General features: G+C 42.8%; 1 protein-coding gene across 1 annotated transcript; it reads right to left on the bottom strand.

Annotated features, from left to right (window-relative positions):
* Positions 1–1,488: 1,488 nt before the first annotated feature.
* On the bottom strand, positions 1,489–9,700 carry LOC105034319 (BEL1-like homeodomain protein 7). The gene is made up of 5 exons (XM_010909428.3): positions 9,535–9,700; positions 7,133–8,215; positions 3,646–4,022; positions 3,492–3,552; positions 1,489–2,355 (listed from the first exon to the last, which is right to left on the bottom strand). Exons 2-5 carry the CDS (start codon positions 8,045–8,047, stop codon positions 1,714–1,716), a joined length of 1,995 nt encoding a protein of 664 aa, XP_010907730.1. The 5' UTR covers positions 8,048–8,215; positions 9,535–9,700; the 3' UTR covers positions 1,489–1,713.
* Between the last annotated feature and the right edge of the window lie 16,266 nt (positions 9,701–25,966).

The raw sequence follows: 25,966 nt of genomic DNA, 5'->3' as shown, positions 1-25,966 counted from the left end.
TGGTGCACAGCTACACGGGGAATTAGAAGTCAGCTAGCTCCGTCGAGTGCGTAGCTATTAGTGACGTATATTCCTGCTGACAAATTTGACACATACCATGGACAATAATATTGAGCATGGATAGCCTCAACCGTTGTAGATCATTAAATATCACCGACAAGGTTATGGTCCAATTTTGGCATCCCTTTCATCAAGGGTTGCCCTTAGAAAAGGTTCATGGTTCAAAGCATGGTCGTAGGTACATTACCACAATATTTTTTAAGAAAAAAAAAAATATATATATATAGCCGGCTAATGTGAAGCCACATGATTCTATAAACCATGTCTTCTAAACCATAGAAGCCTTACCATGTTTAAATGGTCGTTGGTTGTTGTAAGGTGTCACATTGGCATCTGAAAGCCCATTGACAAATTTCAAACCACTTCTGGGTACCAGCATGTATATCTGTCATCTAGCTGGTTGCACAAGCCCTATTGATAAATCCAATAAATTTTTTTCAACCAAATCATTCAAACACACCCCAAAGTGGACTGCGAAACGTATACTTAATTGACGAAATTCTTTATGCACCACGGGCAACGTAAAAAATTCAACATAGAGTGTATTATCTCATTCGATTAGTCTACATAGTTATCACTTTCCAACGCACATTTAATACATGCAGATCAATTTTTTTATTTAAAAATTTTATATAAAAAAATATTTATATTTTTTAAAAAAATTATGACATTCTATATCTATATTATGACATCCTGCATCCATGATATAATATGTACAGAATGTCATGATTTTTTTCTAAAAAATATAAATATTTTTTTATTAAAAATTTTTAAATAAAAAAATTAATCTACAGACATTTAATGAACGTTGAAAAATATTTGGATAAAAATCTTTCACATGATATCTTAGATCATATTATGACATCTGAATTATATTACGTTACAAAATCTTATAATTTTTTTAAAAATAAAAATATTTTATTATATAAAATATTTAAATAAAAAAATTAATTTATAAAAATTAAATATAAATTAAAAAATAATAATTATATGAATTAAAGAGATGAAATGGTATATTACACGTAAAATTTTCTGCTCTGCACCGTACAAAGAATCTCTTCCAAACTGTAAATGCAGCGGCAGATAAACCGCCGCCGTGCAAGTACATGGCTACATGTTGTATCAAACTGCTGACCTTAAAGTTAAAGACCATTAATGTTTAGGGTCCGAAAAGTGCCAGGTAAGCTATCAACCTTTTCGATTTCTTACCATCTCCTTTTTATCATTTCAACGTGACTATAAATCTGATGTGATGGTTGTATGTCCATTGCGAGCAAGTGATAAGTGAAAAGAAGAGGACTTCAAGCCAACAACAAGCTGTTCGATCCTCTCTCTCCATCTTAAAAGCAGCATTTATAATTTTCCTACTGAAAAAGAAAAAAAAAAAATCTCACGCAGTTTCCTTGAGGAAAATGTCAAAGATTAGGATAGATCTAACCTTTACCAGGATGAAAATGAATAGAACTTTACATGTTTCTTCTATCTTTACATGCTAAACTATTTATCCCACCCACATCACTTACATTCCATTTTATTACATGCTATTGTTTCATTCTCTAACAATTACAGCAGAAACATGAATCTTCTTTAGACATGTTATTCCCGCATCACAAGTCTGAAATACCACCATTTCCTTTTAGATTCTAAGAGTGCTCAAGCAACGAAATCACGCAGCAAAGCTGATGGTCCAAACCTGTGGCGCTGGTCCACGAGATTTATACAATTATAATCTGCCGCATCAGTCTCGAGGGGAGGAGCAGTGCTGTATACATCTTCCCCTCCCACCCTTAGGAAGCCCTGCTGACTGTTTGATACAGGAAGACCGCCATCACAATGCTGCAAACCCAATGTGAGAGACACCCCGCCATTCCCGTACCTCCCTAACTCAGCCATCTGATATGCCGGAAACCTCCCACTTCCATCAGATCTTTGGGCTATAGCATCATGAAGGAGACCACGGTCCTCTCCTTCAGGTCGTTGATCCTTTAGCACGAGATTCATGAATGTGTCATCCACATTTGCCTCATTCTGAAACCCAGCAGCTGCACCGCCCATATCCATGTCAGAGATGTTGGATTTAGAAGATTCATCGAGCTGGCTCGTGTGACATCCTTCAGTTGCAGGACTTTTTGAGTGTTCCCTCTCCTCAATGGATCCAGTCCCATCTTTACTTTTGGGTACATTCTCTAATGAAGAATTTGAGTCCATCTCAGTTTCACTAATGTCTTCCTTGTACATCTCCTCAATCATAGGCTTCCACAGGCGAACACGAGCATTTATGAACCAGTTCGAGATCTGCATGAAAATAGAAGCAACCGTCCATAGATAAAAGGCATCAAACAAATTTTCTTGGGACTACTGGATTCCATCAGCATGAAAATTTACCATCCCTAGATGATAAAGCTAGGGATTTAACAAGGCAGATGCATGCAGATATCATGCAATTTCTTGTTGACGTTACTGAATTACAATTATTAGATTACTAGGGCCTGATCATATACCATCATTGAGTGCACAGACCCACCAAAGTTTAGAATTCAAACTCCATGGTCACATGAACATGGCAGAGAGCTAGATATGGAAATAGGCCCAGGCTGGCCTAGGGCCCGTTAGGCTGAGCTGGCTTCAAGTTAGACAACGGGCCAAGTCCAAGACCGTCCTGATCGGGTTTGAGCCTAAAAATAGGGCCTTGATAAATTTTAGACCATGCTTCGCCTAGATGAGCCTGATGATTGATCTGGCCCAAATTCATTATTAGGATCTTCTGCTGGGAGTCTTTTGCGTTGGGCCAAGCATTTGCAGCTACTTGGGCCAACTTTCAGGTTAGTCAGGCCAAGGCCCAGCCTTTTGGCTAAAGCAGGCTTATTTGGGTGCTCCATTGGGCTTTGCGGCAAGGCCGGACTCGGGCCTGGATTTGAAAAAAATTTAGCGCCTCAGAACAGCCCAGAGCCGGAAAAAATTTCCAGCCAAGCTCGGGTGACACTGTAGACTGGCCCAGTCCCGTCCAATTCCAGTCCCCTACCGAGCATTATAAGATATAAATAACCTTATTGAACGCTAATAAGTTGGAAGTAAAATGTTAATGTTTGAGTTGGATCACAAATGACTTTGCTCATACTTGTTTGTGTCTGATCATGAATCATCAACCATGCAAGTCCAATGATCAATACAGTTGGGTGTATTTTCCCTGCCTTTTTTTTTTGGTAATTTGTGATTGTAGAAAAGATTTCAAAGCAATGTATGGTGTTAAATAAAATAAGATATATGACTTCAACATGCAATCGTGATACTCAATATTTAGCAAGGTGAGCTAGACACTCGTGTAACTAAAAGAAATCTGTTTTTCCCTTTTGGTAATTCCCCTCCTCATACTTCTTTTAAACATAAACAAACAAACAAACAACAATCAAATAAATAAATAAATAGCATACCTGGCTCCTAGTTAGGCCTGTCTGTCTTGCTAACATTAACTTCTCAGAATCCTTCGGGTAACTGGAGAAAATAATATACAAAAACACTAAGAAAAAGAAGCATGTGACACTAGACTATCAAGAGGAAACAAAAATGGTTTCTAAAAGAACTTACGGATGAAGGAAGTGCTCAAAAAACCAAGAACGTAGTATTGAAACAGAGGTTTCTGGTAGCCCCCTCTGCGGTCTCCAAGCATTGTGCTGAACCATGCCAAGATGTTGCATTGCCCTCTGTTGCCTAAGTTGCTGGTCTATGTATTTTAGGCGAGATATTCCAACACCCTTACTACTTGAATTGTCTTGCTTCCCAAGGCTCTTTCTAGTAGCTTGAATCTGACCATTAATAGCATCCCTCAGATGGCAAAACTGTCTAGAAATTGTTTGAAGGGCAACTGCAGTGTATGGTTCAGCAGCTCCACAGCCCGCCGCTACATCAAAAGATGACACTACTATTTGCATCTGATGGTAATACTGTTTATATCTCCTATCAATCTGCAGTTTCATGGAGGGATAACTAAGTTCAGGCAAAGATAAACTGAGGTCTATAGGAAAATCAATTAGCAGTCAATATTTTCATAAAAAGCTAATTTGAAAACCATTTATCAACATTTTTATCACCATAGAATTATATAAAAACTAATTGACCCTTCTCCTATTTATCCATAATTGTTTTTCCATAGAAATTTTTCTTACAAGTTTGGCATAAAAATAGATCATAGCAAGTCTTCCATGTTATAAGTGATTTATAAAGTTTAAAAGATTCTGGATCATTGTGGGTTTTTCAATTCTCCCAGATAAGTAAACTGCATAAGTCATTTTTAATACACAAAAATCATATGCACATATGAAGTGAATAATTATCATCTTTCTAAATTGTATTAAAACTTTCTCCAAAAGAATTCTAAATCCTTAATTCTTCAGAACCCTTAATACCAAGAAAGTATAATGCATTAATACTACTCTCGTATCACACACTTCAATTGCATTACCATAATGTTTATCTCAAACCAAACATGCTTAAAACAATATTCTAGAAAATTAAAAAACGAAAACTGAAAAAAAAAAAAAAAGAAACCTGAACCAGGGTCCAAGGCAGCAACTGTTCAAGCATAACAAAAAATACCTAATGTTTGTTACCTCATTATATAAACTATGGGTGCATAGCATAGAAGTAACGAGGAGCTTCGTTTGAAAATTTAGAGGTCTGTTCTAGCACATCTATATATATATATATATAAACCTCAGCATCGATGGGCCCATCATAGAGCCTTCTTTTGATTACTTTATGGCTCTCTTTACATTTGAGACTACTTCCAAATCTGATTTAAGGAGGTTAACTAGATTTACAATATTGTTTTTATGAGATTCCTATATTCAGATATAATATAGCCACGTCTTTCTTGGAACCATAATGTGATATTTTAGTGTCTAGTTCAGCTCCCTGTAAAAAAAATTGAAATCATTGACTATCAAAAGCAGATGGGTTCAACCGGCCAAGTTGTCAATATCTCAAGTGTTGCAGAAGGAATAAGGATGTAAAAGATACTTTCTGCTTTTCATCATAAGTTCAATGACATGGTGAGGATTACTTTGTATCATATAATATGCTACAATAGATTTTGAGGGATTGAGTCATTGCGGCCTCTATGTGGGTAATCCCAAACCATATATACCACCAAACATGGATCACCTGAGTATTTCTTTCATTATCATGGTGACTCCATCACATTATTCCTCAAGGTATAAATCACAAACTCCAACTACTAGATAAACCTTCCATGGTCGAAGTTCATGGCACAGACTCCATTTGGTTTTCAAGATCACCATTTAATTGCTATAACCTTTATCGTACTGCCTCTTGAATTAATTTGCCATGGTTTGTAAGTTTGATTTGACCACCATAGAAATACACTGCACTTGTTCACATTTAGTTAGTAGCAAAAGTTACTCCATCTAGAATTCTCCTTTTCTAAAGAATCTTATTATAAATTTAACCAATAAAATAACCAGAGTGTTCTTTCATCAAATTTTCAGCTTTACTGGACTTGCGTTTGGTGCAGGGCCTTTCCCTTCTTTATCCTTTACATCTCTTTTTTCCTTCCTGCTTCTGGTATCCAAATCATCATTCTGTATCTATTTTAAAATTTCTCTCCCATCTCTATTTTGTCTCATCCATGCACTATGAGTCCGCTTCCATCCCTTCAGCTAGACTTGGATATATTTCTAACAGGATATTAAAACTAAATAATTGCATTTGTGATGCATGTTAGACTTTACTAGCTCCTGTGCACCTTAGTTATCCTATCTCATTCTTGACTGTTTGTTTCCAGTGATCTTACCTCTAATATGTCACTATTACAGGTTGGGAGGAGATGACTTGGGAGATGGTTATGGTCTATGACAGCTTATATACCCAGCTGCAGCAACCCACCTCCTGTTTCACTTACCTCCAAAAGAAGAAGAGATGAGGTTTGGCAAACAATTTCACTGCTTCAACCATGACATTGCGTAATTTCTCTCAGGAAAGGACGTCCAAGATAATCTCACCCCTTTTTTTGCAGTAATAACTAAGATAATTACAGCCTTGATTATCACAGCAAGCTACATGGTAGTCTGCTAAGCCTACTGTTATTTACGAAGGAAGGCATTAAACAGATATCCTGATGCAGGGATTAAAGGGTTTCCTATGAAGACAATTCATATGTACCCAGAGGCTAAAGAATCCTTTCAAATTCAGACAGAAACAAACACTTGATAAAGAGTTATTATAGGGCAAAAACCTTTGAAAACCTGCATAACCCTAGATATCCATAACCTCCACCAATTTTATACTCGAGCTCATCCTTCAAAAAATTATACACACGTAAATACAGAGTATAATGAATGTACTGAAACCGAGTCAGATGTGATAAAGAAATGGATAGAGGAGAACAACCAAAATGCTATTTTTCCAACTTCCACTGAAATTCAGAAGGACAATGTCACATGAAAATGCATAGTATTACAAATTTGTGGATTAGCTAACCGGTCACTATCTAATCTTCAAAGAAGCAAAAAGCTCATAAAAATTGCTTGTACAGAACTATTTCTTGACATCAAATGATAAAGGAGAAGGAATCAAAAAACAGAAAGTAGAAAAGGATTTTGATTCACTATTAAGCATATAATTTGTTTTCTAATGATGAGTTGGATAACTCTAGAGGTAATAGACATTAAAGCAATGCATGTTCCATATAGGAAGCAAAATTCATGAATGACTTTTCCTTCTTCTAGCTTGAAGAAGTTAGCAGATATGTTTACATAAGTGAATGTAAGTTATATGCTAAATAATATGCACCTAAATTTCTTTTTCTGCTTAATCACAGATAAGAAAGTACAGTTAAAGTAGGCATGAAACAAATAAAAGAATCCATTTGAATACAATTAAGCAGATTAATTACAGCCAAGATGACATTTATGACACAGAGAGATGCTGATCTAATCTACTGATGTTGGAAAATTCAAAATTTATTTGCACACGTAGTTCTGACCATTTACTTTAACTTAGTAATATAGTAAGTTCCAATTGAAGAGCTAAAATTAAGAAGTAAATGAGTTTGCACCTCATCCGACATTGCCAGAAGCTTCGTCATCTTGTTCTGGAGGTCCTGTCTTTCAGAAGGTGCGAGCTCAGTAGGTGATTGAACATTGGACTCTTGAGAATTTAAAGATGCCCCATCACACTTTGATATTCCATCACTATCTTTGCACTCTGCGGTCCCAGCAGAACTATCCAAACTTTGACTTTTGCCGGATTTCTGCTTCAAAGCCTTCCGGACACTAACAACTTCATCAAGCAACTGCTGTGCTACCTTGAGATATCTGGAACCTGAAATTGTGCTTGTGATACTTGACAGGCCATATGGAGAGGCATTTGAATGTATAAGTTTGTTTCTGGAGTTATCATCTCTAAATGCCCTGCCATCTCCCGAATTTGACTGATCAGTACTTAAAATAGAGATGTCTGAGTTTCCAGGCTGGAACTGAAATGAAGGCACTGGAATCTCTGTGCTGAGGCTGAGAGATAACCCTTGGCATTGTGCAGCCGAAACATTTGACTGATGCAATGACACATCATGACCATTTAAAATGCCCAGCAGAGTATGAACACTCATATGGGGATCATCAGCAACTGAACTGCAAACCACATCACCAAGTCTGCTCAGAGACCTGCCAACTGCTTGCATGAACAACACCTCATTCCTTCCATCACTCAAAGCATTGTAAGAGCGCTCACCAAGATGTGATGCAAAGCCAGCCCCCCCTGTAGATGAGTCATGTGATATCATAGAGGAAGGAACAGGAGGGTCAATGCTGTTCTGTTGGGATCGGTTATTGCCTGCCAATTTGTCTGAATATGGAACAGAAGAATAGTTTGGATAAATCATGTTGCTTGTACTTGAGGGCACAGTATCCCGTGCATAAAAGGTTGGCATGACATCCCTTTGGTTGGTAGAGCTGAAGTAGTAAGTGGCCATTGCCCTCTTCCTTGATTTTGAGATATTCGAGAGATTTACAAACTGTACAAACAGGACAAGTATAATGGTGAAGCATTACAAGCTATACATTCTTTTCTGGCTATTGTGGTGATGGAGACTCGAGCAGATTGTCCCCACAAAGAAGACCTTTGTGTGTAAATGATATGGCTGCAAGAAATCATCAGCATAAATAAAAGTTAGCAGGAAAGACAGAAAGCAGAAGTTTGAAAAGATGGAGAGAATACAAACAAGAGATAAGATGATGAATGATACTGTGCAGGTAAGACCACAATGAGCAAGTAGGGAAGACATCACTTTATTGTTATAGGATATAAGAGAGCAGATCTTCTTTTAAAAATAAAGATTCCAGGATCATAGAGAGAAAAAGTAGAGGCCATTAATAAATCATAAGTTGGCCTCAAGCAACGACTCCCCCCAACAGATATCACTACATGAAGAACCAAAAACCTGAAGATGCTGATCAGAACAGTAAAAACAAAAATAAACAAAAAAAAAAAAAATCACATCATCAAACTACTGTTTATGTGTGTCTCCAGGTAGCTCTTAAAAATGTTGGGAACGTTACATGGCATGAGCTCATATACTTTTTCGAAAAGATGAAAATAAGGAAATCACCAAAAACTATTTAGAGTAACATAGATTCCAAGTTTTTAGAGCAGCAAGCTAGCTTTGTGATGCCAATACTCAGGGAAGCCAAAAAAAAATCCACCGACCCTCTCAATTGTTTCTTTTCATTATCCTGGTCCTTCTAGCGTGGGTGAGGAAAAGGGTTTTTTTTCATGAACAATCAGACAGATAAAGAAAAACTCTTACCTGCACTTACCAAACCCAAAATTGATAGAAAAATTTCACTCCTTTCAATTCTTTCAACTTGTCATCGCTCTCGAAATTCCAAAACCCCAAGGCCCCCAAAAATCCTAACCATACAAAAAGACCACATCTGTCCCTTCTCTTCTAGCATCTCGAAAGAGAAAGGTTTTGCCCCGAAAAAATAATATAATAAGAGAAAGAAACCCTTACATGCACATAAAAACCCAAAATCCCTCTGCAGTTTCCTTTGAAAACGGGTCAATACACCCCAAATTCCAAAAACCCAAAGCCCAGGCCTCCAATAAAGCTTCACAAACACAAACCCAACTTCCCAAAACCCAATAAAAAGAAGAGGGGAAAAACTGAAAGACCCCCACCAAAAAAAAAAAAAAAAAAATCAGCTTGAGATCAAAAAAAAAAAAAAACTTTGAGCTAATCATCAGCAAAAAAAAAGTTAGTTGCACCCACCACGCGCAAAAGTTAAACTAAAATCTGACAAACAAAGAGAATAAGAGGAAGAAAAAGAAGAAAGCGATGGGATTTTGATATCATATAAACAACTAAAAAGGTTTCTTTTCGAACTACAAGAAATTGATGGAATTGCGGGAGATAGAGACCAAGATTTTTTTTTTTTTTGAGAAAAAACAACGGATTACCTGCTAGCGAGAGCAGAGAGCCCTGAAGAGGTGGCGCTGTGCTCCTCGTGGGGAGCAGGATACCTGTAAATTCAAAGCCGATCCGCTGAGAGAAATCCCTCCCAAAACGAAGACAAAACCGATCGCGAGGCTCCAAAACGAGCCCTTTTCATCGGGCTGATAAAACACTCCCCAACAACGCCCACCCAAATAGAGCCCTCCATTTTCAATATTTTAACACCCTTTTTATCCCCCCCCCCCCCCCCCCGCTCGCCCAATAACGTTTTTCTTGATATTATTTCCTCTCTTTTTTATGCTCTCTCTCTCTCTACCCCCCCCCCCCCCCCTTCACAGCACCGTCATCTTCTAACCCAACGTTCCATATAAGCACGTGAGACCGTGAGTGCACAGTCCTCGCCTTGATAGGGCGGCATGGCAAGGGTCTATCCCTCAAGTCTGTAATCTTTCCTTTTGCCTCTCTTCTAATTCAAGTCTCTATGTTCCTTGCAAACATGTTGTGGGAGTTGGTGCTGTCAAGACGCTCTCCATCTCTAACCACCGGTATCTGAACCTAAGCCTTATATTAGGTGTTGGGATATATCGATCGACTCCTCTGCACCAATCTACTCTCAGATCTGTCCGATCGATGTCCGACTCTATCGATCAGACCGACCGACGGCTCCGACAATGACTGCCGACAAGGACTTTCGACGATATCCGACCGAAGGTATGTCGGCCGAACAGATTCATACTGCTTCCCGACCAGCCAAGCAGCCGAGCCCAAATTACCGACTCACTGTCGGGAGTAGTAGCCGACATCCGACTTCCGCAAAGCACCAGACCAGCCGATGATGTCCTTGGGCTATCATCCGATGTTTCGGCAGCCGAATACCGACATATGGTCAACCAGACCACCCAAACGCCGTATGATCGCTATGGGCAGTTGTCCTGTCAAGGACATGCGGCACGGCCGCCCTAGAGCATTATCCTGCCAAGGATATGGATTGATCCCAATGACTTGATAGCCCACGACGACTTGACAGCCCGCGGCGATTTGATAACTCCTCAGTTATCTGCATCATTAATGATGGGGCCATACCGCATTCTACTATAAAACGGGGTAAGGCAACAGTATTGGTGAGTTCTAAGTCATAAGTTTGGAGAAGCGCCCATAAGCTCTTAAGCTCTCTTTCCCTCTCTCCCGCTGAGCCTCTGATTTTTCACTGTTGCCTAGTCTCCTTTCTGACTTGACCGTTGGAGGGTCTCTGCGGAGGCATCTCCGATCTGTGTGGACTTTTCTTGCAGGTGCGCGACACCAGCGATCGGGCGATGGGGGCATTGGCCGCAACAGATTTGGCGCGCCAGGTAGAAAAATTCGACAGAGGTAAGCCAGCGAGCTCCACAGAGCTCGAAAAGTCTATCGAAATAATGAAAATCAGAGCTCACGATCGAGAGCTACCGGATCGGCAAGGTGCTCTTTCCGTCGGGAAGAGGCCCCTCCTTCACCGTCCATGACGGAGCCCAGCTCTCCGCACCCGGTGGTAACCATAGAGGCGCAGATCGCGGCAATCGTGTGACAGATGACCGTTTTGACAGATGCGTTCAAAAATCTCTAACAGCAATCGACTCAGTTGCCGCAACTGCCGGCGGAACAACCGACGGTGCATCCTATGCCGTCCAGAAGCAGCCGCCGACGTCCGCGTCAACTTTCATCTCCTCCTCAAAAGCAGCCGTCTCAGCACTCCCACCGAGAAAGGGAGAGGCGGCCAGGGCGCGACACCCACCGGTCTTGGCATCCTTCTCCTTCCCAGCTGGAGCGAGCGAGGAAGGAGAAGCGGCCGCAGACACCATCCGCCTCATTCTCGAGCTCGTCGGAGGTTCGACCCCTGGGTTTCACAACACCGATGGTTGGACGACTACGAACATAGGTTCGAAGAAATCGACCGTCGGCTTGCCCAGCTCCAGGTGGATGGTCAGAAGTCTTCGAATGACGTCGACTTTCGAACCACCCAACCTCTCTCCCGATTTGTCCTCGACGAACCGATCCCTAGTCGGTTCAAGATGCCTCATGTGGAGCCCTATGATGGCTCCACCGATCCTATTGACCATTTGGAGAGCTACAAGGCTCTCATGATGATTCAGGGGACAACCGATGCCCTCTTTTGCATCGGCTTCCCCGCCACGCTCCGTAAAGCTGTCAGGATCTGGTACTCCGACCTCTGCTCAGGGAGTATCCACTCCTTCGGCAGCTCAAGCATTCTTTCATGGCTCACTTCAGTACCAGCCGGAAGCCGTCGCGAATCTTGGACAGTCTTTTCTCCCTCAAACATGGAGAAAATGAGATGCTCCGATATTTTGTGGCCCGATTCAATGCGGCCACACTTGAGGTCGAGACCTCAACGAAGACATGGCTATCTCAACCATGAAGAGGGGGCTAAAGGGGTCTCGATTCACAAATTCCTTGAACAAGACCCTCCCTCGGACGTATGCCGAACTGTTGGAGCGCACGTACACATACATACGTGCGGACGAAGGAGCTTCCGACCGACGCCTGACCGAAGGCACAGGCCAAAAGGAGAAGCGAAGAAAAGTCGGGCTACTGCTGAACCCAGCAGGCCCCTGACCGATAAGTGGATCTCGCCTCGACGACGGAGCCCAAGATTGCCCTGACGTCGGAGTCTGAGATCGATGCATCGCAGGTATGACTCCTACACTCTTCTCTCTGCTCCTCGTGTGCAGATCCTGATGGAGATCGAAGGAGCGAAATACCTGCGACAGCCCCCGCCTTTGAAGGCAAAGGGCCTAGACCGGAGAAGATACTGTCGGTTCCATCGGGGCCACGGTCACACCACTGAGCAATGCATCCAACTCAAGGATAAATAAAGGCCCTCATACGACGAGGGTATCTCGAAAAGTACCGAAGGGACCCACCGGCTCGGCCCCTTCCCGACCGACAACCCCAACCGACTGAAGAGGCGGTGAATAATCAGCCTACTGCTGGGATCATCAACATGATCTCCAGACGACTGGATCAGAGGATGACTGAAGAGGAGTCGACGAAGAGGCCGCGCCAGGACAATGTAATCATCTTCACAGATGAGGATGCTTGGAGAATCTAAACTCTCCATGATGACGCTGTTGTTGTCTCGATGATGATAGCGAACTATGATGTAAAAAGGATTCTTGTAGATAATGAAAGCTCCACTAATATTTTGTTTTACTCGATCTTTTTTCGAATGTGACTTTTGACCGACCGACTCAGGAGAGTCTCTACGTCCCTAGTGGGTTTTACCGGAGAAGCCATCGCGATGGAAGGAGAAATTACTCTTTCCGTGATGGCTGGGATCGAACCAAGACAAAGCACCATCCATATGACATTCATGGTCATCCAAGTACCTACGGCCTACAACGCTATACTTGGAAGACCCGGACTAAATGCCCTTAGGGCGATAGTCTCGACAACCACTTGCTGGTCCGATTTCTGACTAAAAATGAAGCTGGAGAGATGCGCGGGGATCAACAACTTGCTCGACAATGCTTCCAAATCTCTACTCAAAGCAATGAATCTAAGGACTCCCTGACGGTCGACAAGCTGGACCAACGGGAAGAGGAGCGGGGTGAACCGGCTGAACAGCTGATTTCTATCCCGATGATTAAGAATCATGAACAGGTCGTCTGGGTTGGGTCGTAATTGTCTGACCCAGAGCGACGGCAACTGATAGAACTGTTGAAAGCTAATACCGACGTATTTGCTTGGTCGGCAGTGGATATGTCTGGCATACCTCCGGAAACAATGACTCGCCGACTCAACATCGCCCCTGGCGCAAAGTCGGTGAGACAAAAGAAACGGGCCTTCGGCCCCGAAAGGCAGAAGGCCATCGATGAGGAAGTGGACAACTACTCGAGGCGAGCTCCATCAGAAAAATCACATATCCCGACTGGCTTGCAAATGTCGTCACGATGAAGAAAGCCAACGGAAAGTGGAGGATCTGCATCGACTACACCGACTTGAATCGGACCTGCCCGAAGGATAGCTTCCCCTTGCCGAAGATCGACCAATTAATGGATGCGACATTCGGCTATCGACTGCTCAGCTTCATGGATGCCTTCACCGGGTATAACCAGATCCGGATAGTGCCCGAGGACGAAGAGCATACGGCCTTCGTGACCGCCAAGGACCTCTACTGCTACAAAGTGATGCCCTTCGGTCTGAAGAATACCGGAGCCACCTACCAATGCCTCGTCAATAAGGTCTTCAAAGATCAAATCGGATGAAACATGGAGGTATACGTGGACGACATGCTGGTGAAGAGCGCACAGGCTTCAGACCATGCCCAAGACTTGGAAGAAACCTTTCGCACTCTTCGACGGCATCAGATGAAGCTGAATCCGACTAAATGCACCTTCGGGTAGCTTTGGAGAAGTTCCTCGGATTTCTCATTTCTCAACGCAGAATCACGACCAACTCCGAGAAGATAAAGGCGATCATCGACATACGGCATCCGAACACCAAAAAAGAGGTGCAGCAGCTCAACGAAAAAGTCATCGCGCTCAGCCGATTCATCTCTCGGTTGGCTGAGAGATGTCTCCCATTTTTCAAAACTCTGAGGCAGACGAAAGACTTTTCTTAGCCGAATGAGTGCCGGCAAGCCTTTGAAGATTTAAAGAAGTACTTGGCTTCTCCGCCCCTGCTTGCAAAGTCAGAGGTTGAAGAAACATTGTATCTTTATTTGGCCACCACTCCGGAGGCTGTTAGATCGATACTCATCTGGGAGAACGAGAGCCGAACTCACCAGCCTGTATATTATACCAGCAAAGTGCTCCACGGGGCTGAAACTCGATACTCGAGGGTGGAGAAGATGATATTTGCCCTGATCATATCTGCGTAATGACTCCGTCCGTATTTTCAAGCACAGACCATCATGGTCCTCACCGACCAGCCCCTGAGGATAATCCTCCACTGCCCCGACACATCGGGATGACTGACGAAATGGGCAGTGAGGCTGAACGAGTTTGACATCCAGTACCGACCACAACCTGCTTTGAAAGCCCAAGTCTTGGCCGACTTTATTGTGAAATGCCCGACAACCAACCAAATATCAGAAGAAGGGAGCTCCAAAGAAGCTGCGACTTCTGAATTCGACCCCGGGTCAACTTGGGTGTTACATATAGATGGAGCTTCCAATGCCCAAGGGAGCGGGACCGGATTCCTGCTCATCAACTCGGAGGGAGTGGTTACCGAGTACGTCCTCCGATTCAACTTCAAAGCTTTCAATAATCAAGCCGAGTATGAAGTGCTTCTCGCCGGCTTGAGAGTGGTGAAGGAGCTCGAAATCGACAGCCTCAGAGTCTTTTCCGACTCTCAGCTGATTGTGGGGCAAGTCAAAAGTGAATTCGAAGCATGGGACCCGACCATGGCGAAATATCTCCAGAAGGTGAGAGATCTCGTGGCACACCTCGAGTATTTCGAGATCTCCCACATTCCCAGATTGAAAAATGCTCGGGCCGACACACTCTTTAGGCTCGCGACATCTGTCTACAGCACTTTGGACCGGACACTTGTGGAGAGTCTCGAGCATCGATAGGGCTGAGGAGGTGCTACAACTGACGATCGAGCCAAGCTGGATGGATCCGATCGTTCAGTACCTGACTGACGGAACCAGCCCCGAAGATCCTGTGGAAGCCAAGCGACTCCGGTGGGCGGCCTCCCAGTATGTGATGATGGACGGACGACTCTATAAAACATCGTTCTCCCTTCCCTTGCTACAGTGCCTGGGGCCGACGGATGCGGACTACGCACTCAGAGAGGTGCATAAAGGGATCTGCGGGAGTCACCTGGGGGGCAAATCTTTGGCCTACAAAGTTCTGTGGCAAGGTTACTACTGGCCCACCATGAAGAAAGACGCGGCTGACTTGGTTCGGAGGTGTGAGCCATGTCAGAAGTATGCCAACTTACAACACCGGCCCGCCAACCAACTGACTGCCATTATCGCCCCATGGCCCTTCGCCCAATGGGGGATCGACATACTCGGCCCTTTCCCTCCGGCGTCTGGCCAAAGAAAGTTTATAGTTGTCGCAATCGACTACTTCACCAAGTGGGTAGAGGCCGAACCTCTGGCGCAAATCACCGAGCGTAAGATGGAAGACTTTGTCCAGAAGTCCATCATCTTTAGGTTCGGACTATCGCACTCCATCATCACCGACAATGGGCGGTAGTTTGACAACAATGACTTCAGGAAGTTTTGTACAAGATTTCATATCACGCACAGGCTGACTCGGTCGGCCATCCACAGTCCAACGGAGAAGTCGAAGTCACCAACGAACCATTCTGTATGGGTTGAAAACTCGACTGAATGAAGCCAGAGGCCTCTGGGTCGAAGAGTTGCATTCGGTCCTGTGGGCATACCGAACGATGCCCAGGCCCCAATCGGAGAATCTCCTTTCAACCTGGCCTATGGGACCGAGGCAATGATCCCACTAGAGATCGGGCTACCATCGACTAGAGTTGAGCAATACTGGGCAACTCTGAGTGTCGGAGAGCCAACTTGGACCTTCTGCCCGAGCTCCAACGCGAGGTTCAACTCCGTATGGCTTCCTACCGACAAAGAGTGGCCCGATACTACAACGCTAAAGTCAGGCCAAAATCTTTCAAACCCGAAGATCTAATTTTGAGGAAGGCAGAAGTCTCAAAGCCTCAGGATCAAGAAAAACTGTCTCCGAATTGGGAAGGACCCTATAAGATTGCAGACATCTGCAGACCGGGCGTCTACCGACTTGAAATCCTAGAAGGGACGGCCATTCCTTGGACTTGGAATGTTGACAACCTGAAGTTGTATTACCAATAAACTCTGTATGCCCTTCTTGCTCAGAATACAATACAATTTCAAAACTCCAGAGTTTACAAAGTTTGGCTCCTCACCGAAGGTCGGCCCGTGTCAGAAGTACGAGCCTCGACGTCCCAACTTGATCCCAACATCTCGTTGGGAATCTACAACTCGATCACCAAATCTACGATTTTACGTCGAATCTACGACACCGAATCATCGAGTCTATGACTCGATCGCTGAATCTATAACTTTACGCCGAATCTACGACGTCGAATCATCGAATCTATGACTTGATCGCCGAATCTACATCGAGCCTACGACTTGATCGCCGAACCAACGGCCTTCGCCTCTAAAGGCAAAGGGCTTCGATCAACGTGGCTGGCTAACTTGCCCACTTGGCTTTGACTGAGAAGAGCAAAATGCCAAGATGACCACGACGTACCCACCTGACCAAGCTCTGGGCCACGGATATTCGACTCGCGACATACCGATTTGGTTACGATCGATCGAAGGATATTCGGCTTGCCACCATTTATCATGCACTGTGATGTACCCGCCTGACCAAGGTCTGGGCAACGGGTATTCGACTTACGACAAACTGACTTGGTCATGACGGTCGAGGGATATTCGGCTTGCCACTGTTTATCATGCATCCCGATGTGCACGCTCGACCAAAGGCCGGACAACAGATATTTGACTCTTCATCATTATCCTATCCGAATACGTCAGACACTACTCGACTACCTGACTCTACAAAATGATCGTGCCAACGGGCTATGTTCGCTAATCGGTCGACACTCGGCCTGACGTACACGCCCGACCAAGGTCCGGGCGATGGATGCTAGACCCTACCGAACGTCCTAGTGAGATATATCGAAGCTACGACCTATGCACTTGGAGATGGTTCGGACGATCAAACATATTCAACCACACACGGAAAAAGTATGAAAGTCTTTGACTTTGCTAAGTTAAAATGGGCCAAAGCCCGATTACAAAAATGGGTCACAGTCCGGTTACAAAATTGGGACGAAGCCCGATTACAAATATCAAAGACAAAACAGAAATAAAAAATACAAAGGTAATGGAGCAGGTACTCTGACTATTCATCAGAGTCGACTTCTTGCATCGGGTGGAGTTCGGGAGCAACCGACGTGCCTGTTCGGGTCAGGGAGGGACCAGGGGTTGGAGCTGCCTCATCCTCGGCAGCTCGTTCTGTCGGCAGTGGGTCGGCCTCCTCCTCTGCGGCTTGGTCCTCCGATCCTGGAGGGATGATGCCGCTCAAGTCAAGCTCCAGGTGCAGACCCTGAATCGCATCCCGGGCATCCTCATACCCCACCCGATAGGAGGCGAAGTGCTCTCGAGGAGCTCCTCCCGGTACTCGTCCGAGCCACGGAAGTCCTCCACCACCTGACTCAGCACCTCCTTGGCCGACTCTGCCTCCACCTTCGCTATGTCGGCATCGGCTTGGGCGGAGGAAAGTTCTCCTCGGCCTTGGCCAGGTTCTCCAGGCTAACGCGAACCTGTTCGCGCTCGGCCTCGAGCTCTCTGATGCAGCCGTCCCGCTCCCACCGCAGTCGGTGAACAGAGCGGGTCTTGCGATGGATCTGCTCACGGGCCGACTGAAGCTCGGCCTCTGAGGCGGCTAAGCCATTGGTGAGTCAGAAGATTTCCTCCTCGAGCCTAGCCTCACGATCGACCGACAGTTTTAGTTGGTCGACCAACGTCGCCTTCTCAGCCTCGGTGATCTTGGCCCTTCTCTTTCAGGCTGCCCGAAAGTCATCGAACCTCCGATACCGGCCTCCAGCTCGGACATATTGTAGATCAACTACAGGCAGAAGGTCGGTTGTCAGAAAACTGGACTAATCAAAAACAATAATGAAGAGGAAAGAGGAGGAGCTCACCTGGATCATAGTCGGGTAAAAAAAAGAAAGCATGTCGGACACCAGCCGACTCTTCATGATCTTCGGTCGGTCGAGAGAATGGCCGCCTGGCACAACCTCCTGGCCAAATCATGGTTGGCCAGGGCCGACGCTCCTTCGGGAAGTTGGACGCCAGATAATGCGGTGCGGCCGGCCGACCTTGTGTCATTGCCCGCACCATCAGAGCCTTCCCTCGTTCAGCCGCCCAGGCCCAAAATTAGAGAGAGACGGGAAGCTCGAGCTCGACTGGGTCCCTCCCGAGGCTGCGACGCCCGCCGCCGTAGGTCGTTCGGGCTCACGTGCTTCGGCCCAAACCTCTTCCATGGGTGGGGGAGCCGACGCTCCTTCGGCTGCCCCCTCAACCACCCCTTCCTCAGATGATGCTTCGGATGGCACCGCCGGCACCGACAGGGCGATGACTGGCTTGTAACCCGATGCATGTTCAGCGTCGGACTGCGCTGCCGCTGTCGCGATGTCGGTCGGCGACACTATCTAGGGCCTCTTGGGAGCCGCGAAGGTCCGACCTCGGGTGTCAGTCTCTTCCTCGCCGCATATTGCCGAATGTCGGCATCGGTCAGCCTCACTCTCGGTGGCATCCCTGCAATTTTAACAAAGGGTCAGCATAAATCCAAAGACAGACAGAAAAGACAAAGAACGACCGACAGACCGAGATGTACCTAAATGGGGAACCAAACTTAGGCCGGCGTCGTACAGAGCTTGCTCGGTGATGAGCTCCCTCTGCTTCGGTACCGACACGTCTTCAGTCGGTGAAAGTCCTCTCAGTCTCTATCCTCCACCCGACTATTTTCGTTCGGCTGAGTTCGAGGATCGCCCCAGCGGAAAGGGAACCCCCAAGGTCACGAAGAGGAAGCAAAGAAAAACTGATTCTTCCACCCGTGGATCGACGATGGAAGATCAGTGATGAACGAAAGACTCTTTCGGGGATTGAAGAACCACCACCCTCAGGCTTTCGGGTGGGGTCGGAGGACGAAGAACGTCCGAAAGAGAAAAATATGAGGAAAGGTTGGCAAAAGCCGACACAGCAATGCAAAACTGATTATCAACTGGACTGAGTTCGGCGCCAGCTGCGCCGGACAAAGTCCATAATAATCTAAGACGTTCCGGACGAACTCCAGAATCGAGAAACGAAGACTGCCCGAAGGTCCTCGACATAAAAGGCCACCTGGCCCGGAGGTGGGTTGTTAACCCGACCTTCAGCCCCAGGGACGAAGAGCTCGAACTGCTCCGGGATACTGTACTGCTCCCTGAGCTATTCGACGTTTGCCCTCGAAAGTGAAGAAACCTCCACCTTGGGGGTCGACTGGGAATCGTCGGTCGGATTCTCCGATTGACTTCCTCGAGGAGAGGTCCTAGCCATAACGCTAGCCCCAGAAAGAAGAACAAAGAAAAAAATGGCAGAGAAGAAAGAAGACAAAGAAACAGGCACAGAAAGGAAAACTTCGAAAGGAGCTTTCAAAGGGAGAGCATGAAGACAATTACCTGGGACTGGGGGATAACTCGACAGAGCCTCAGTGCCAGGAGCAGATTTGTAGCAAAAGTAAAGTTTTGGATGTAAGTGGCCGCGTATATATAAAGCCTTCAATGGTTGAGATGAAAGTGCATCGGACGAGGGCTTCTCGGATGCCGACATGTGGCAGCACTTGGGCCCTTCCTTGATCCGACGGTCCGACGCACCTGCCCCTAGATCGAGCCACATCGCCTCCATCCGCATGAACGATTCCGGCCCAATGGCTCCCTGACAGGTGGCGGAAAAAATCACGTCTCGAAATTCGTTAGCCGACGGTGGTTCGTGTTCCCAAGGGACGGTGGTTCATGTTCCCAAGGAGATGGCAGTCCTTTTCCCAAGGAGACTGCAGTTCACGTTTTCAATGGGACGTCCGACACCAGATCGTTCGTTGATACGGTCGCTAGAGTCGGAGCATGACGTGATGAATAACCACTCCTTTCGTCCGAAGCCGTCGCCTACGTGGAAGCGCTGGCCAATACGCCATCCGACTCAGGAGTGGGGGGGGCAACTGTCGGGATATACCGACCGACCCCTCTGCACCGACCTACTCTCGGACCTGTCTGACCGATGTCCGACTCTATCGATCGGACCGACCGACGGCTCCGACAATGACTGCCGGCAAGGGCTTTCGACGATATCCGATCGAAGGTATGTCGGTCGAACAGATTCATACTGTTTTTCGATCGGTCAAGCGGCCGAGCCCAAATTACCGACCCACTGTCGGGGGTGGCAGCCGACGTCCGACTTTCGCAAGGCACCAGATCAGTCGATGGTGTCCCTGGGCCATCATCCGATGTCTCGACAGCCGCATACCGACATGTGGTCGGCCAGACCATCCAAATGCCGTACGATCACTATGGGCAGTTGTCCTATCAAGGACATACAGCACGGTCCTCCTGGGGCATTATCCTGTCGAGGACATGGATTGATCCCAGTGACTTGACAGCTCACGACGACTTGACAGCCCACGATGATTTGACAGCTCGTAGTGATTTGACAACTCCTCAGTTGTTTGCACCATTAATGATGGGGCCATACCGCATTCTACTATAAAACGGAGTAAGACAACAGTATTGGTGAGTTCTAAGTCCTAAGTTTGGAGAAGCGCCCCTAAGCTCTTGAGCTCTCTTTCCCTCTCTCCCGCTAAGCCTCTGATTTTCCACTGTTGCCTAGTCTCCTCTCTGACTTGACTGTCGGAGGATCTTCGCAGGAGGCATCTCTGGTCTGTGCGGACTTCTCTTGCAGGTGTGTGACACCAGTGATCGGGTGATGGGGGGATTGGCCGCAACACCAGGACTCGAACAAAAATATATGTCTTTAAGGAAAACAAATTTTTTTGATGAAGAAAGCCAAGAGGCAATTCCCTTCAACTCAGTTGATCCGAAATATTTACATCAGACTTTTCAAGGGATATATATATATATATATTAGGAAAGCAAGTATCCCAAATACGAGATACTCACAAATGAATTGCTTTTTTTTTTTTTTTTTTGATGCAATGAAATGAATTGCTATTGAAAGTGCTGTCAAGCAAAGGATTTCTCGTTTTTTCTTGATCCCATTTCTGATATTAATAACTATAGATATTTGGCTCTGACAATTTTGTCTTCCCCTGGCTGCACCATTTCCTAGATTAATTTGCCGTTCATCTAGTTATTATATATTAATTCTTGAAAGCTCTGCATCCTAATCATCTATTATTGAAAGAGATTGCTTTAACTAATGGGCATAAGTGTTTGGTTAATTACTTATTTTATGCACCTCCATTTGCAAGCTCTCCTTGTTTGGCCACCTGGCTTGTATGTGTGTGACGTGTGTTGATTAAACACTACAGTTTCTGTTCCTTTCAACCCTTTGAATTTTGTGTGTCCTTTGATTGCTTACAAAACTTTCCCACATTTTTATTGCGTGCGTGTCCCCTTCTGACCATATCTGCATGGGTGTTTCTTTTTTCGAACTTGATGAGTGCAACATTTGCTTTTCCTTTTGGAACAAGGTGATGCATTGCTTCAATGTTTGACATATGAATTAAGACGGTTGAAGTTGGAACCATACACGATTGAACTATGGGTGATGAAGGCTTGTAATTGATCAAACGTGCAATAGTTTGGAACGAGTCATTTTGGTCATTAGTAATGTCATGCGATAATGCTTCAGAAACTTATTTGTGCCGACCCAAAGCATAGCCACGGTGGCTATGTGTGATCGGGTTCCCCATAAATTTATATAAACTTTTCTTTGATTTGTAAAACTCGGTTGTTATATTTGTTAACTCATTAAGCTGATTCTAAATTTGGTCAATTTAACTAGAATTAAAACTCTCTCTCCTTTTGCAGGTTGGGACGGGCGCTTGTGCAAGTTGGGAGAAGGTAAAACCTTAAAAAGAAACAAAAAAGTATTTAATGAGAATGGAAACAACGATAGCCCAAAAAGTCATATTGGAGTATCAAAGCAAGCTTATGATGAAAAGTGGAACCACCATCTAGATCCATATCCATAGGCCTTGCCAGCTCTTGTGAAGTAAGAAAACCAATCTCACACAAAAGAGAGCATAAAATTTTGCTGGCATCAAAAACTATTTTTTTATTTATATTCAAGAGAGTCATGGTACGACAATGATTTTCTTTTTATTGAAGTCGCGTAATTGCCAATCATTAGTTTTCTTTTTTTTCTTTTTTTTTTGCTCTTTTTATGTTGTAGATGAGGCCGTTGGGCAATTTGGAACAACACAATCGATCAAATATATCAGATCAAACCTTTGTTGTCAGAATTTGACCTAATTTAATTTAAGACCAGTTCTACCAATTCCTACATCTTCCAATCTCCACTCCAGCATATCAATGGATTGGATCTCTACTGTTACCAAGTATTTCTTATCAGAAAAAGGACTTCTGCCAAATATATTGATCCAGTCGGTCAATTTGTTTGGGTTCAATTGAGCTTGGTTCAACACATTGTGCTTGAAAGCCCAATTAATTAAAGGGGCTCATATTTCATCAAAAAAAAAAAAGAGGCTGATCATATTGTGGTCCATAATCTATAGATCGATCGATCACAAGGCCGTATTTATATCAGTCGTTAGCTATTTAACGTGTTGTGCATAAAACTAGTAGTTGCCACATAAATGCAAAATTTCTCCAAATAATCATTGTGCAGACACAAATAGCAAATATATTTAATGCAGCCAGCAATGTGACGGGACCAATAGTTGTATGCGCGGTGGAAGGTGTTCCATGCTAGGCAGCAGCTGATGTGGGACGTGCGAGGCAGCAGCGCAAATAGCTGGCCCCGTGTGTCTCGTAGCCGACGGCTAATCACGCATTCCTATACGCCTCCCAATTTGGTGTAATGTGCGGGACACATGCGGGATTGTTCATTCGACCACCCAAACTCGTTTGAACATGATGTGACCGTCCGTTTGTACCTAAAAAAAAAAAAAAAAAAAACCTTAACATAGCATTCAAAGTCCCACGGGTGTCCATTCCAGGGATGTCCCGGTGACTTTACATTTAAAGAGCCCCATGCTAATTTCTTGGAGCGCATCCGCTCCGCAATCATACTTTACCCTTCTTTGTCATAATAAAAAAAAAAAAAAAAAAAACTTTACCCAAGAAGCTTTTGATACCTCGACAATTTTACTTCTATTATTTGATAATCAACAATTATATATATATATATATATATATATATATATATATATATATATATATGGCTACGTCACTATGATATAAGAACAGCCTAAAAAATTTAAATACAAAATTTCTGTAAGGATCGATAAAATATTATCGTCCCAACAAATGATGTGATCTAATCTGTCATGTGATTCACTTCTCGATAGACATGCCGCATCATCATTGTAGCTGAGAGACGAAATACAGTTCAGATGTCAGAGAGAAGTGGATAAGCTTCTATCTCCTAATGTCATAGATTTATCTAATGACGGTGACAGAGTAATTCTCAACGAAAATTTTTTTCGTCTATAATTTTTATTTGAAAAAGATGATATCTGTCTAAATGGCATGAAGTTCAGTTTTTCAAAAATTAAGAATCTACAGCCACTAATAGGTTGGCATTCGAGCCACAGATGACAAATTCCACATCATTTTTTTCATCTCTGATAATATCATCAAAATTTATTTTGATAAATTATGAAGATAGAAGTTTTCGCGGTTTTACTTTTTTAAAGTTAGCACTTTGATCGGACTTTTCAGCTTAAGAACCGAGCTAATGTTTGTTTTTAAAAAAAAAAAAAAATTGCTGGTGCTTATCTTGTCTTTGCTCATGCACAAGAATTAATAAAAGGATTGGTTGTTAATTTCATCAGCAGATATTACTCAATATTGCATATCTCTATTGGCAAACTGGCCTTGGCACGACGATGTTACGTTTCAACGCTTGTCTCTGCCCAGAGTTATAATGGATAGAATTAGAGCACTGACTTGTAAGAGAGTCCATAAAAAGTATATTTAAGTACGGGTCCAAAAATTTTTCAATACTTCGTTAGATCATTTATTTCAATTAACAAACCAGTACCCTGTATGGAAAAAAATATAAATACATATAGTTTGACGCTAAATTAAACTCTGCATGGGATATCTGGCTGCTCATCCTCATCTGTGTGACAGCCGAATCGCCATAGAATCTTTGGTGCAACAGCCCAATAGGATCGTCGCAAGATGATTTCAGCATGGAGACAAGTTTCTCACTATTGATCATCATGGAGTGGGACACCTTCTCCAGGAAACAATGCAATATTTTGAGCACGCGCATAAAAATTTCGTAGGCTCGGGCCTACCATCCATAATTGCTCTTTAACCTTTGTACTTTCCTTCCGTGAATAGAGACGCCAGAAGCCATCGTTTAATGGGATGGCACACGAAGACCGCAAAAGATGAGAGAGAGAGAGAGCAACAAGTAAAAGAAGTAGCTTAATATAAAAGATGAGGGAGCGTAATAATAATTTTTAGATCCACATCAATAATTCAGATGAATATAATATATATTAAAAAATTAAAATAAATAAATAAATTTTAAAATTATTTAAATAATTTGAATAATTATGTTCTCATTTGAATCATGGATATAGATCTAAGAATTATTATTATATCCTCTCACATCTCACATTAAACGATCCTTCTCACTTGATATGTTTGTTATATATATATATATATATATATATATAGTGATAGGACATTATACTTTTATGAGGATTAGGAAGACACACGCTCTAGAGCCCATTCTTAATGAATAAATATTATAAAAAATAATTAATTTTTTTATTGATCAATTTATTCATATTTTCATATTTTTCAAGATAAATAAGTTATTTTTTCATGGATAACATTTATCCATAAAATGAGATAAAATTTTATTCACTTATGAATGGCTAAATCATACTTACATCAATTGAAAAAATAATCTTTTTAATTCATTTCTATATATCCTTAACCCAATAATAATATTATTATATTATATTATATTATTATATAATAATAGTTTTAATATATTATTATAATATAATATAATATATTTTAATATAGTATATTATAAAATAATATGAAATATTATATTATAATATATTAATATAGTATAATTATTATAATATATTATAATATAATAAGATAATAATATATTATATTATATTATTATATATAATAATATATACTAACATAACATCCTGTGCTATATTATTTTATATAATAAACATATATATTATTAAAATAAGATACTAAAATAAAATAATATAATATACTATAATATATTATAATAAAAATAATATAATAATATAATATATTATATAATAATAGTATATAATATATATTATATTAATATAAGATATTAAATAATAATATAATAATATATAATAATAAAATAAAATATTATATTATTATATATTATATTATTATAATAAATTATAATAATATATTATATTATTATATATAATAATATTTATATAATAAAACATATTGTGCAAAATATGGATAGATCTTAGTAACTTATCTAAGAAACTAATAACGTAAAAGTGTATGGATAATAGATTTTTGAGTTATTTTTTGATACATAAAAATATAAATAAATTATTTTTATTTTAATATTATTTAAAAAATATTTATTTAAAAAATATAAATTTTTGGATAAATTTTTGATTCTCAAAAGAATGGGTCCTTAGATGTATTTGG

Source organism: Elaeis guineensis, chromosome 6 (genome assembly GCF_000442705.2).
Source record: "Elaeis guineensis isolate ETL-2024a chromosome 6, EG11, whole genome shotgun sequence".
Lineage (NCBI taxonomy): Eukaryota > Viridiplantae > Streptophyta > Magnoliopsida > Arecales > Arecaceae > Elaeis > Elaeis guineensis.
The sequence above is the reverse complement of the archived record's forward strand: the minus strand, read 5'-3'. Positions and strand labels throughout refer to the sequence as shown.

Bases quoted from the DNA above. Each gene is read 5' to 3' on its own strand.
- LOC105034319 (XM_010909428.3), bottom strand. From the start codon at position 8,047: ATGGCCACTTACTACTTCAGCTCTACCAACCAAAGGGATGTCATGCCA. The intron at 3,553-3,645 runs GTAAGTTCTTTT...TATTTTCTCCAG, and splicing joins TTTGAGCACTTCCTTCATCC to TTACCCGAAGGATTCTGAGA. The intron at 2,356-3,491 runs GTATGCTATTTA...ATTTTCATGCAG, and splicing joins CAGGCCTAACTAGGAGCCAG to ATCTCGAACTGGTTCATAAA.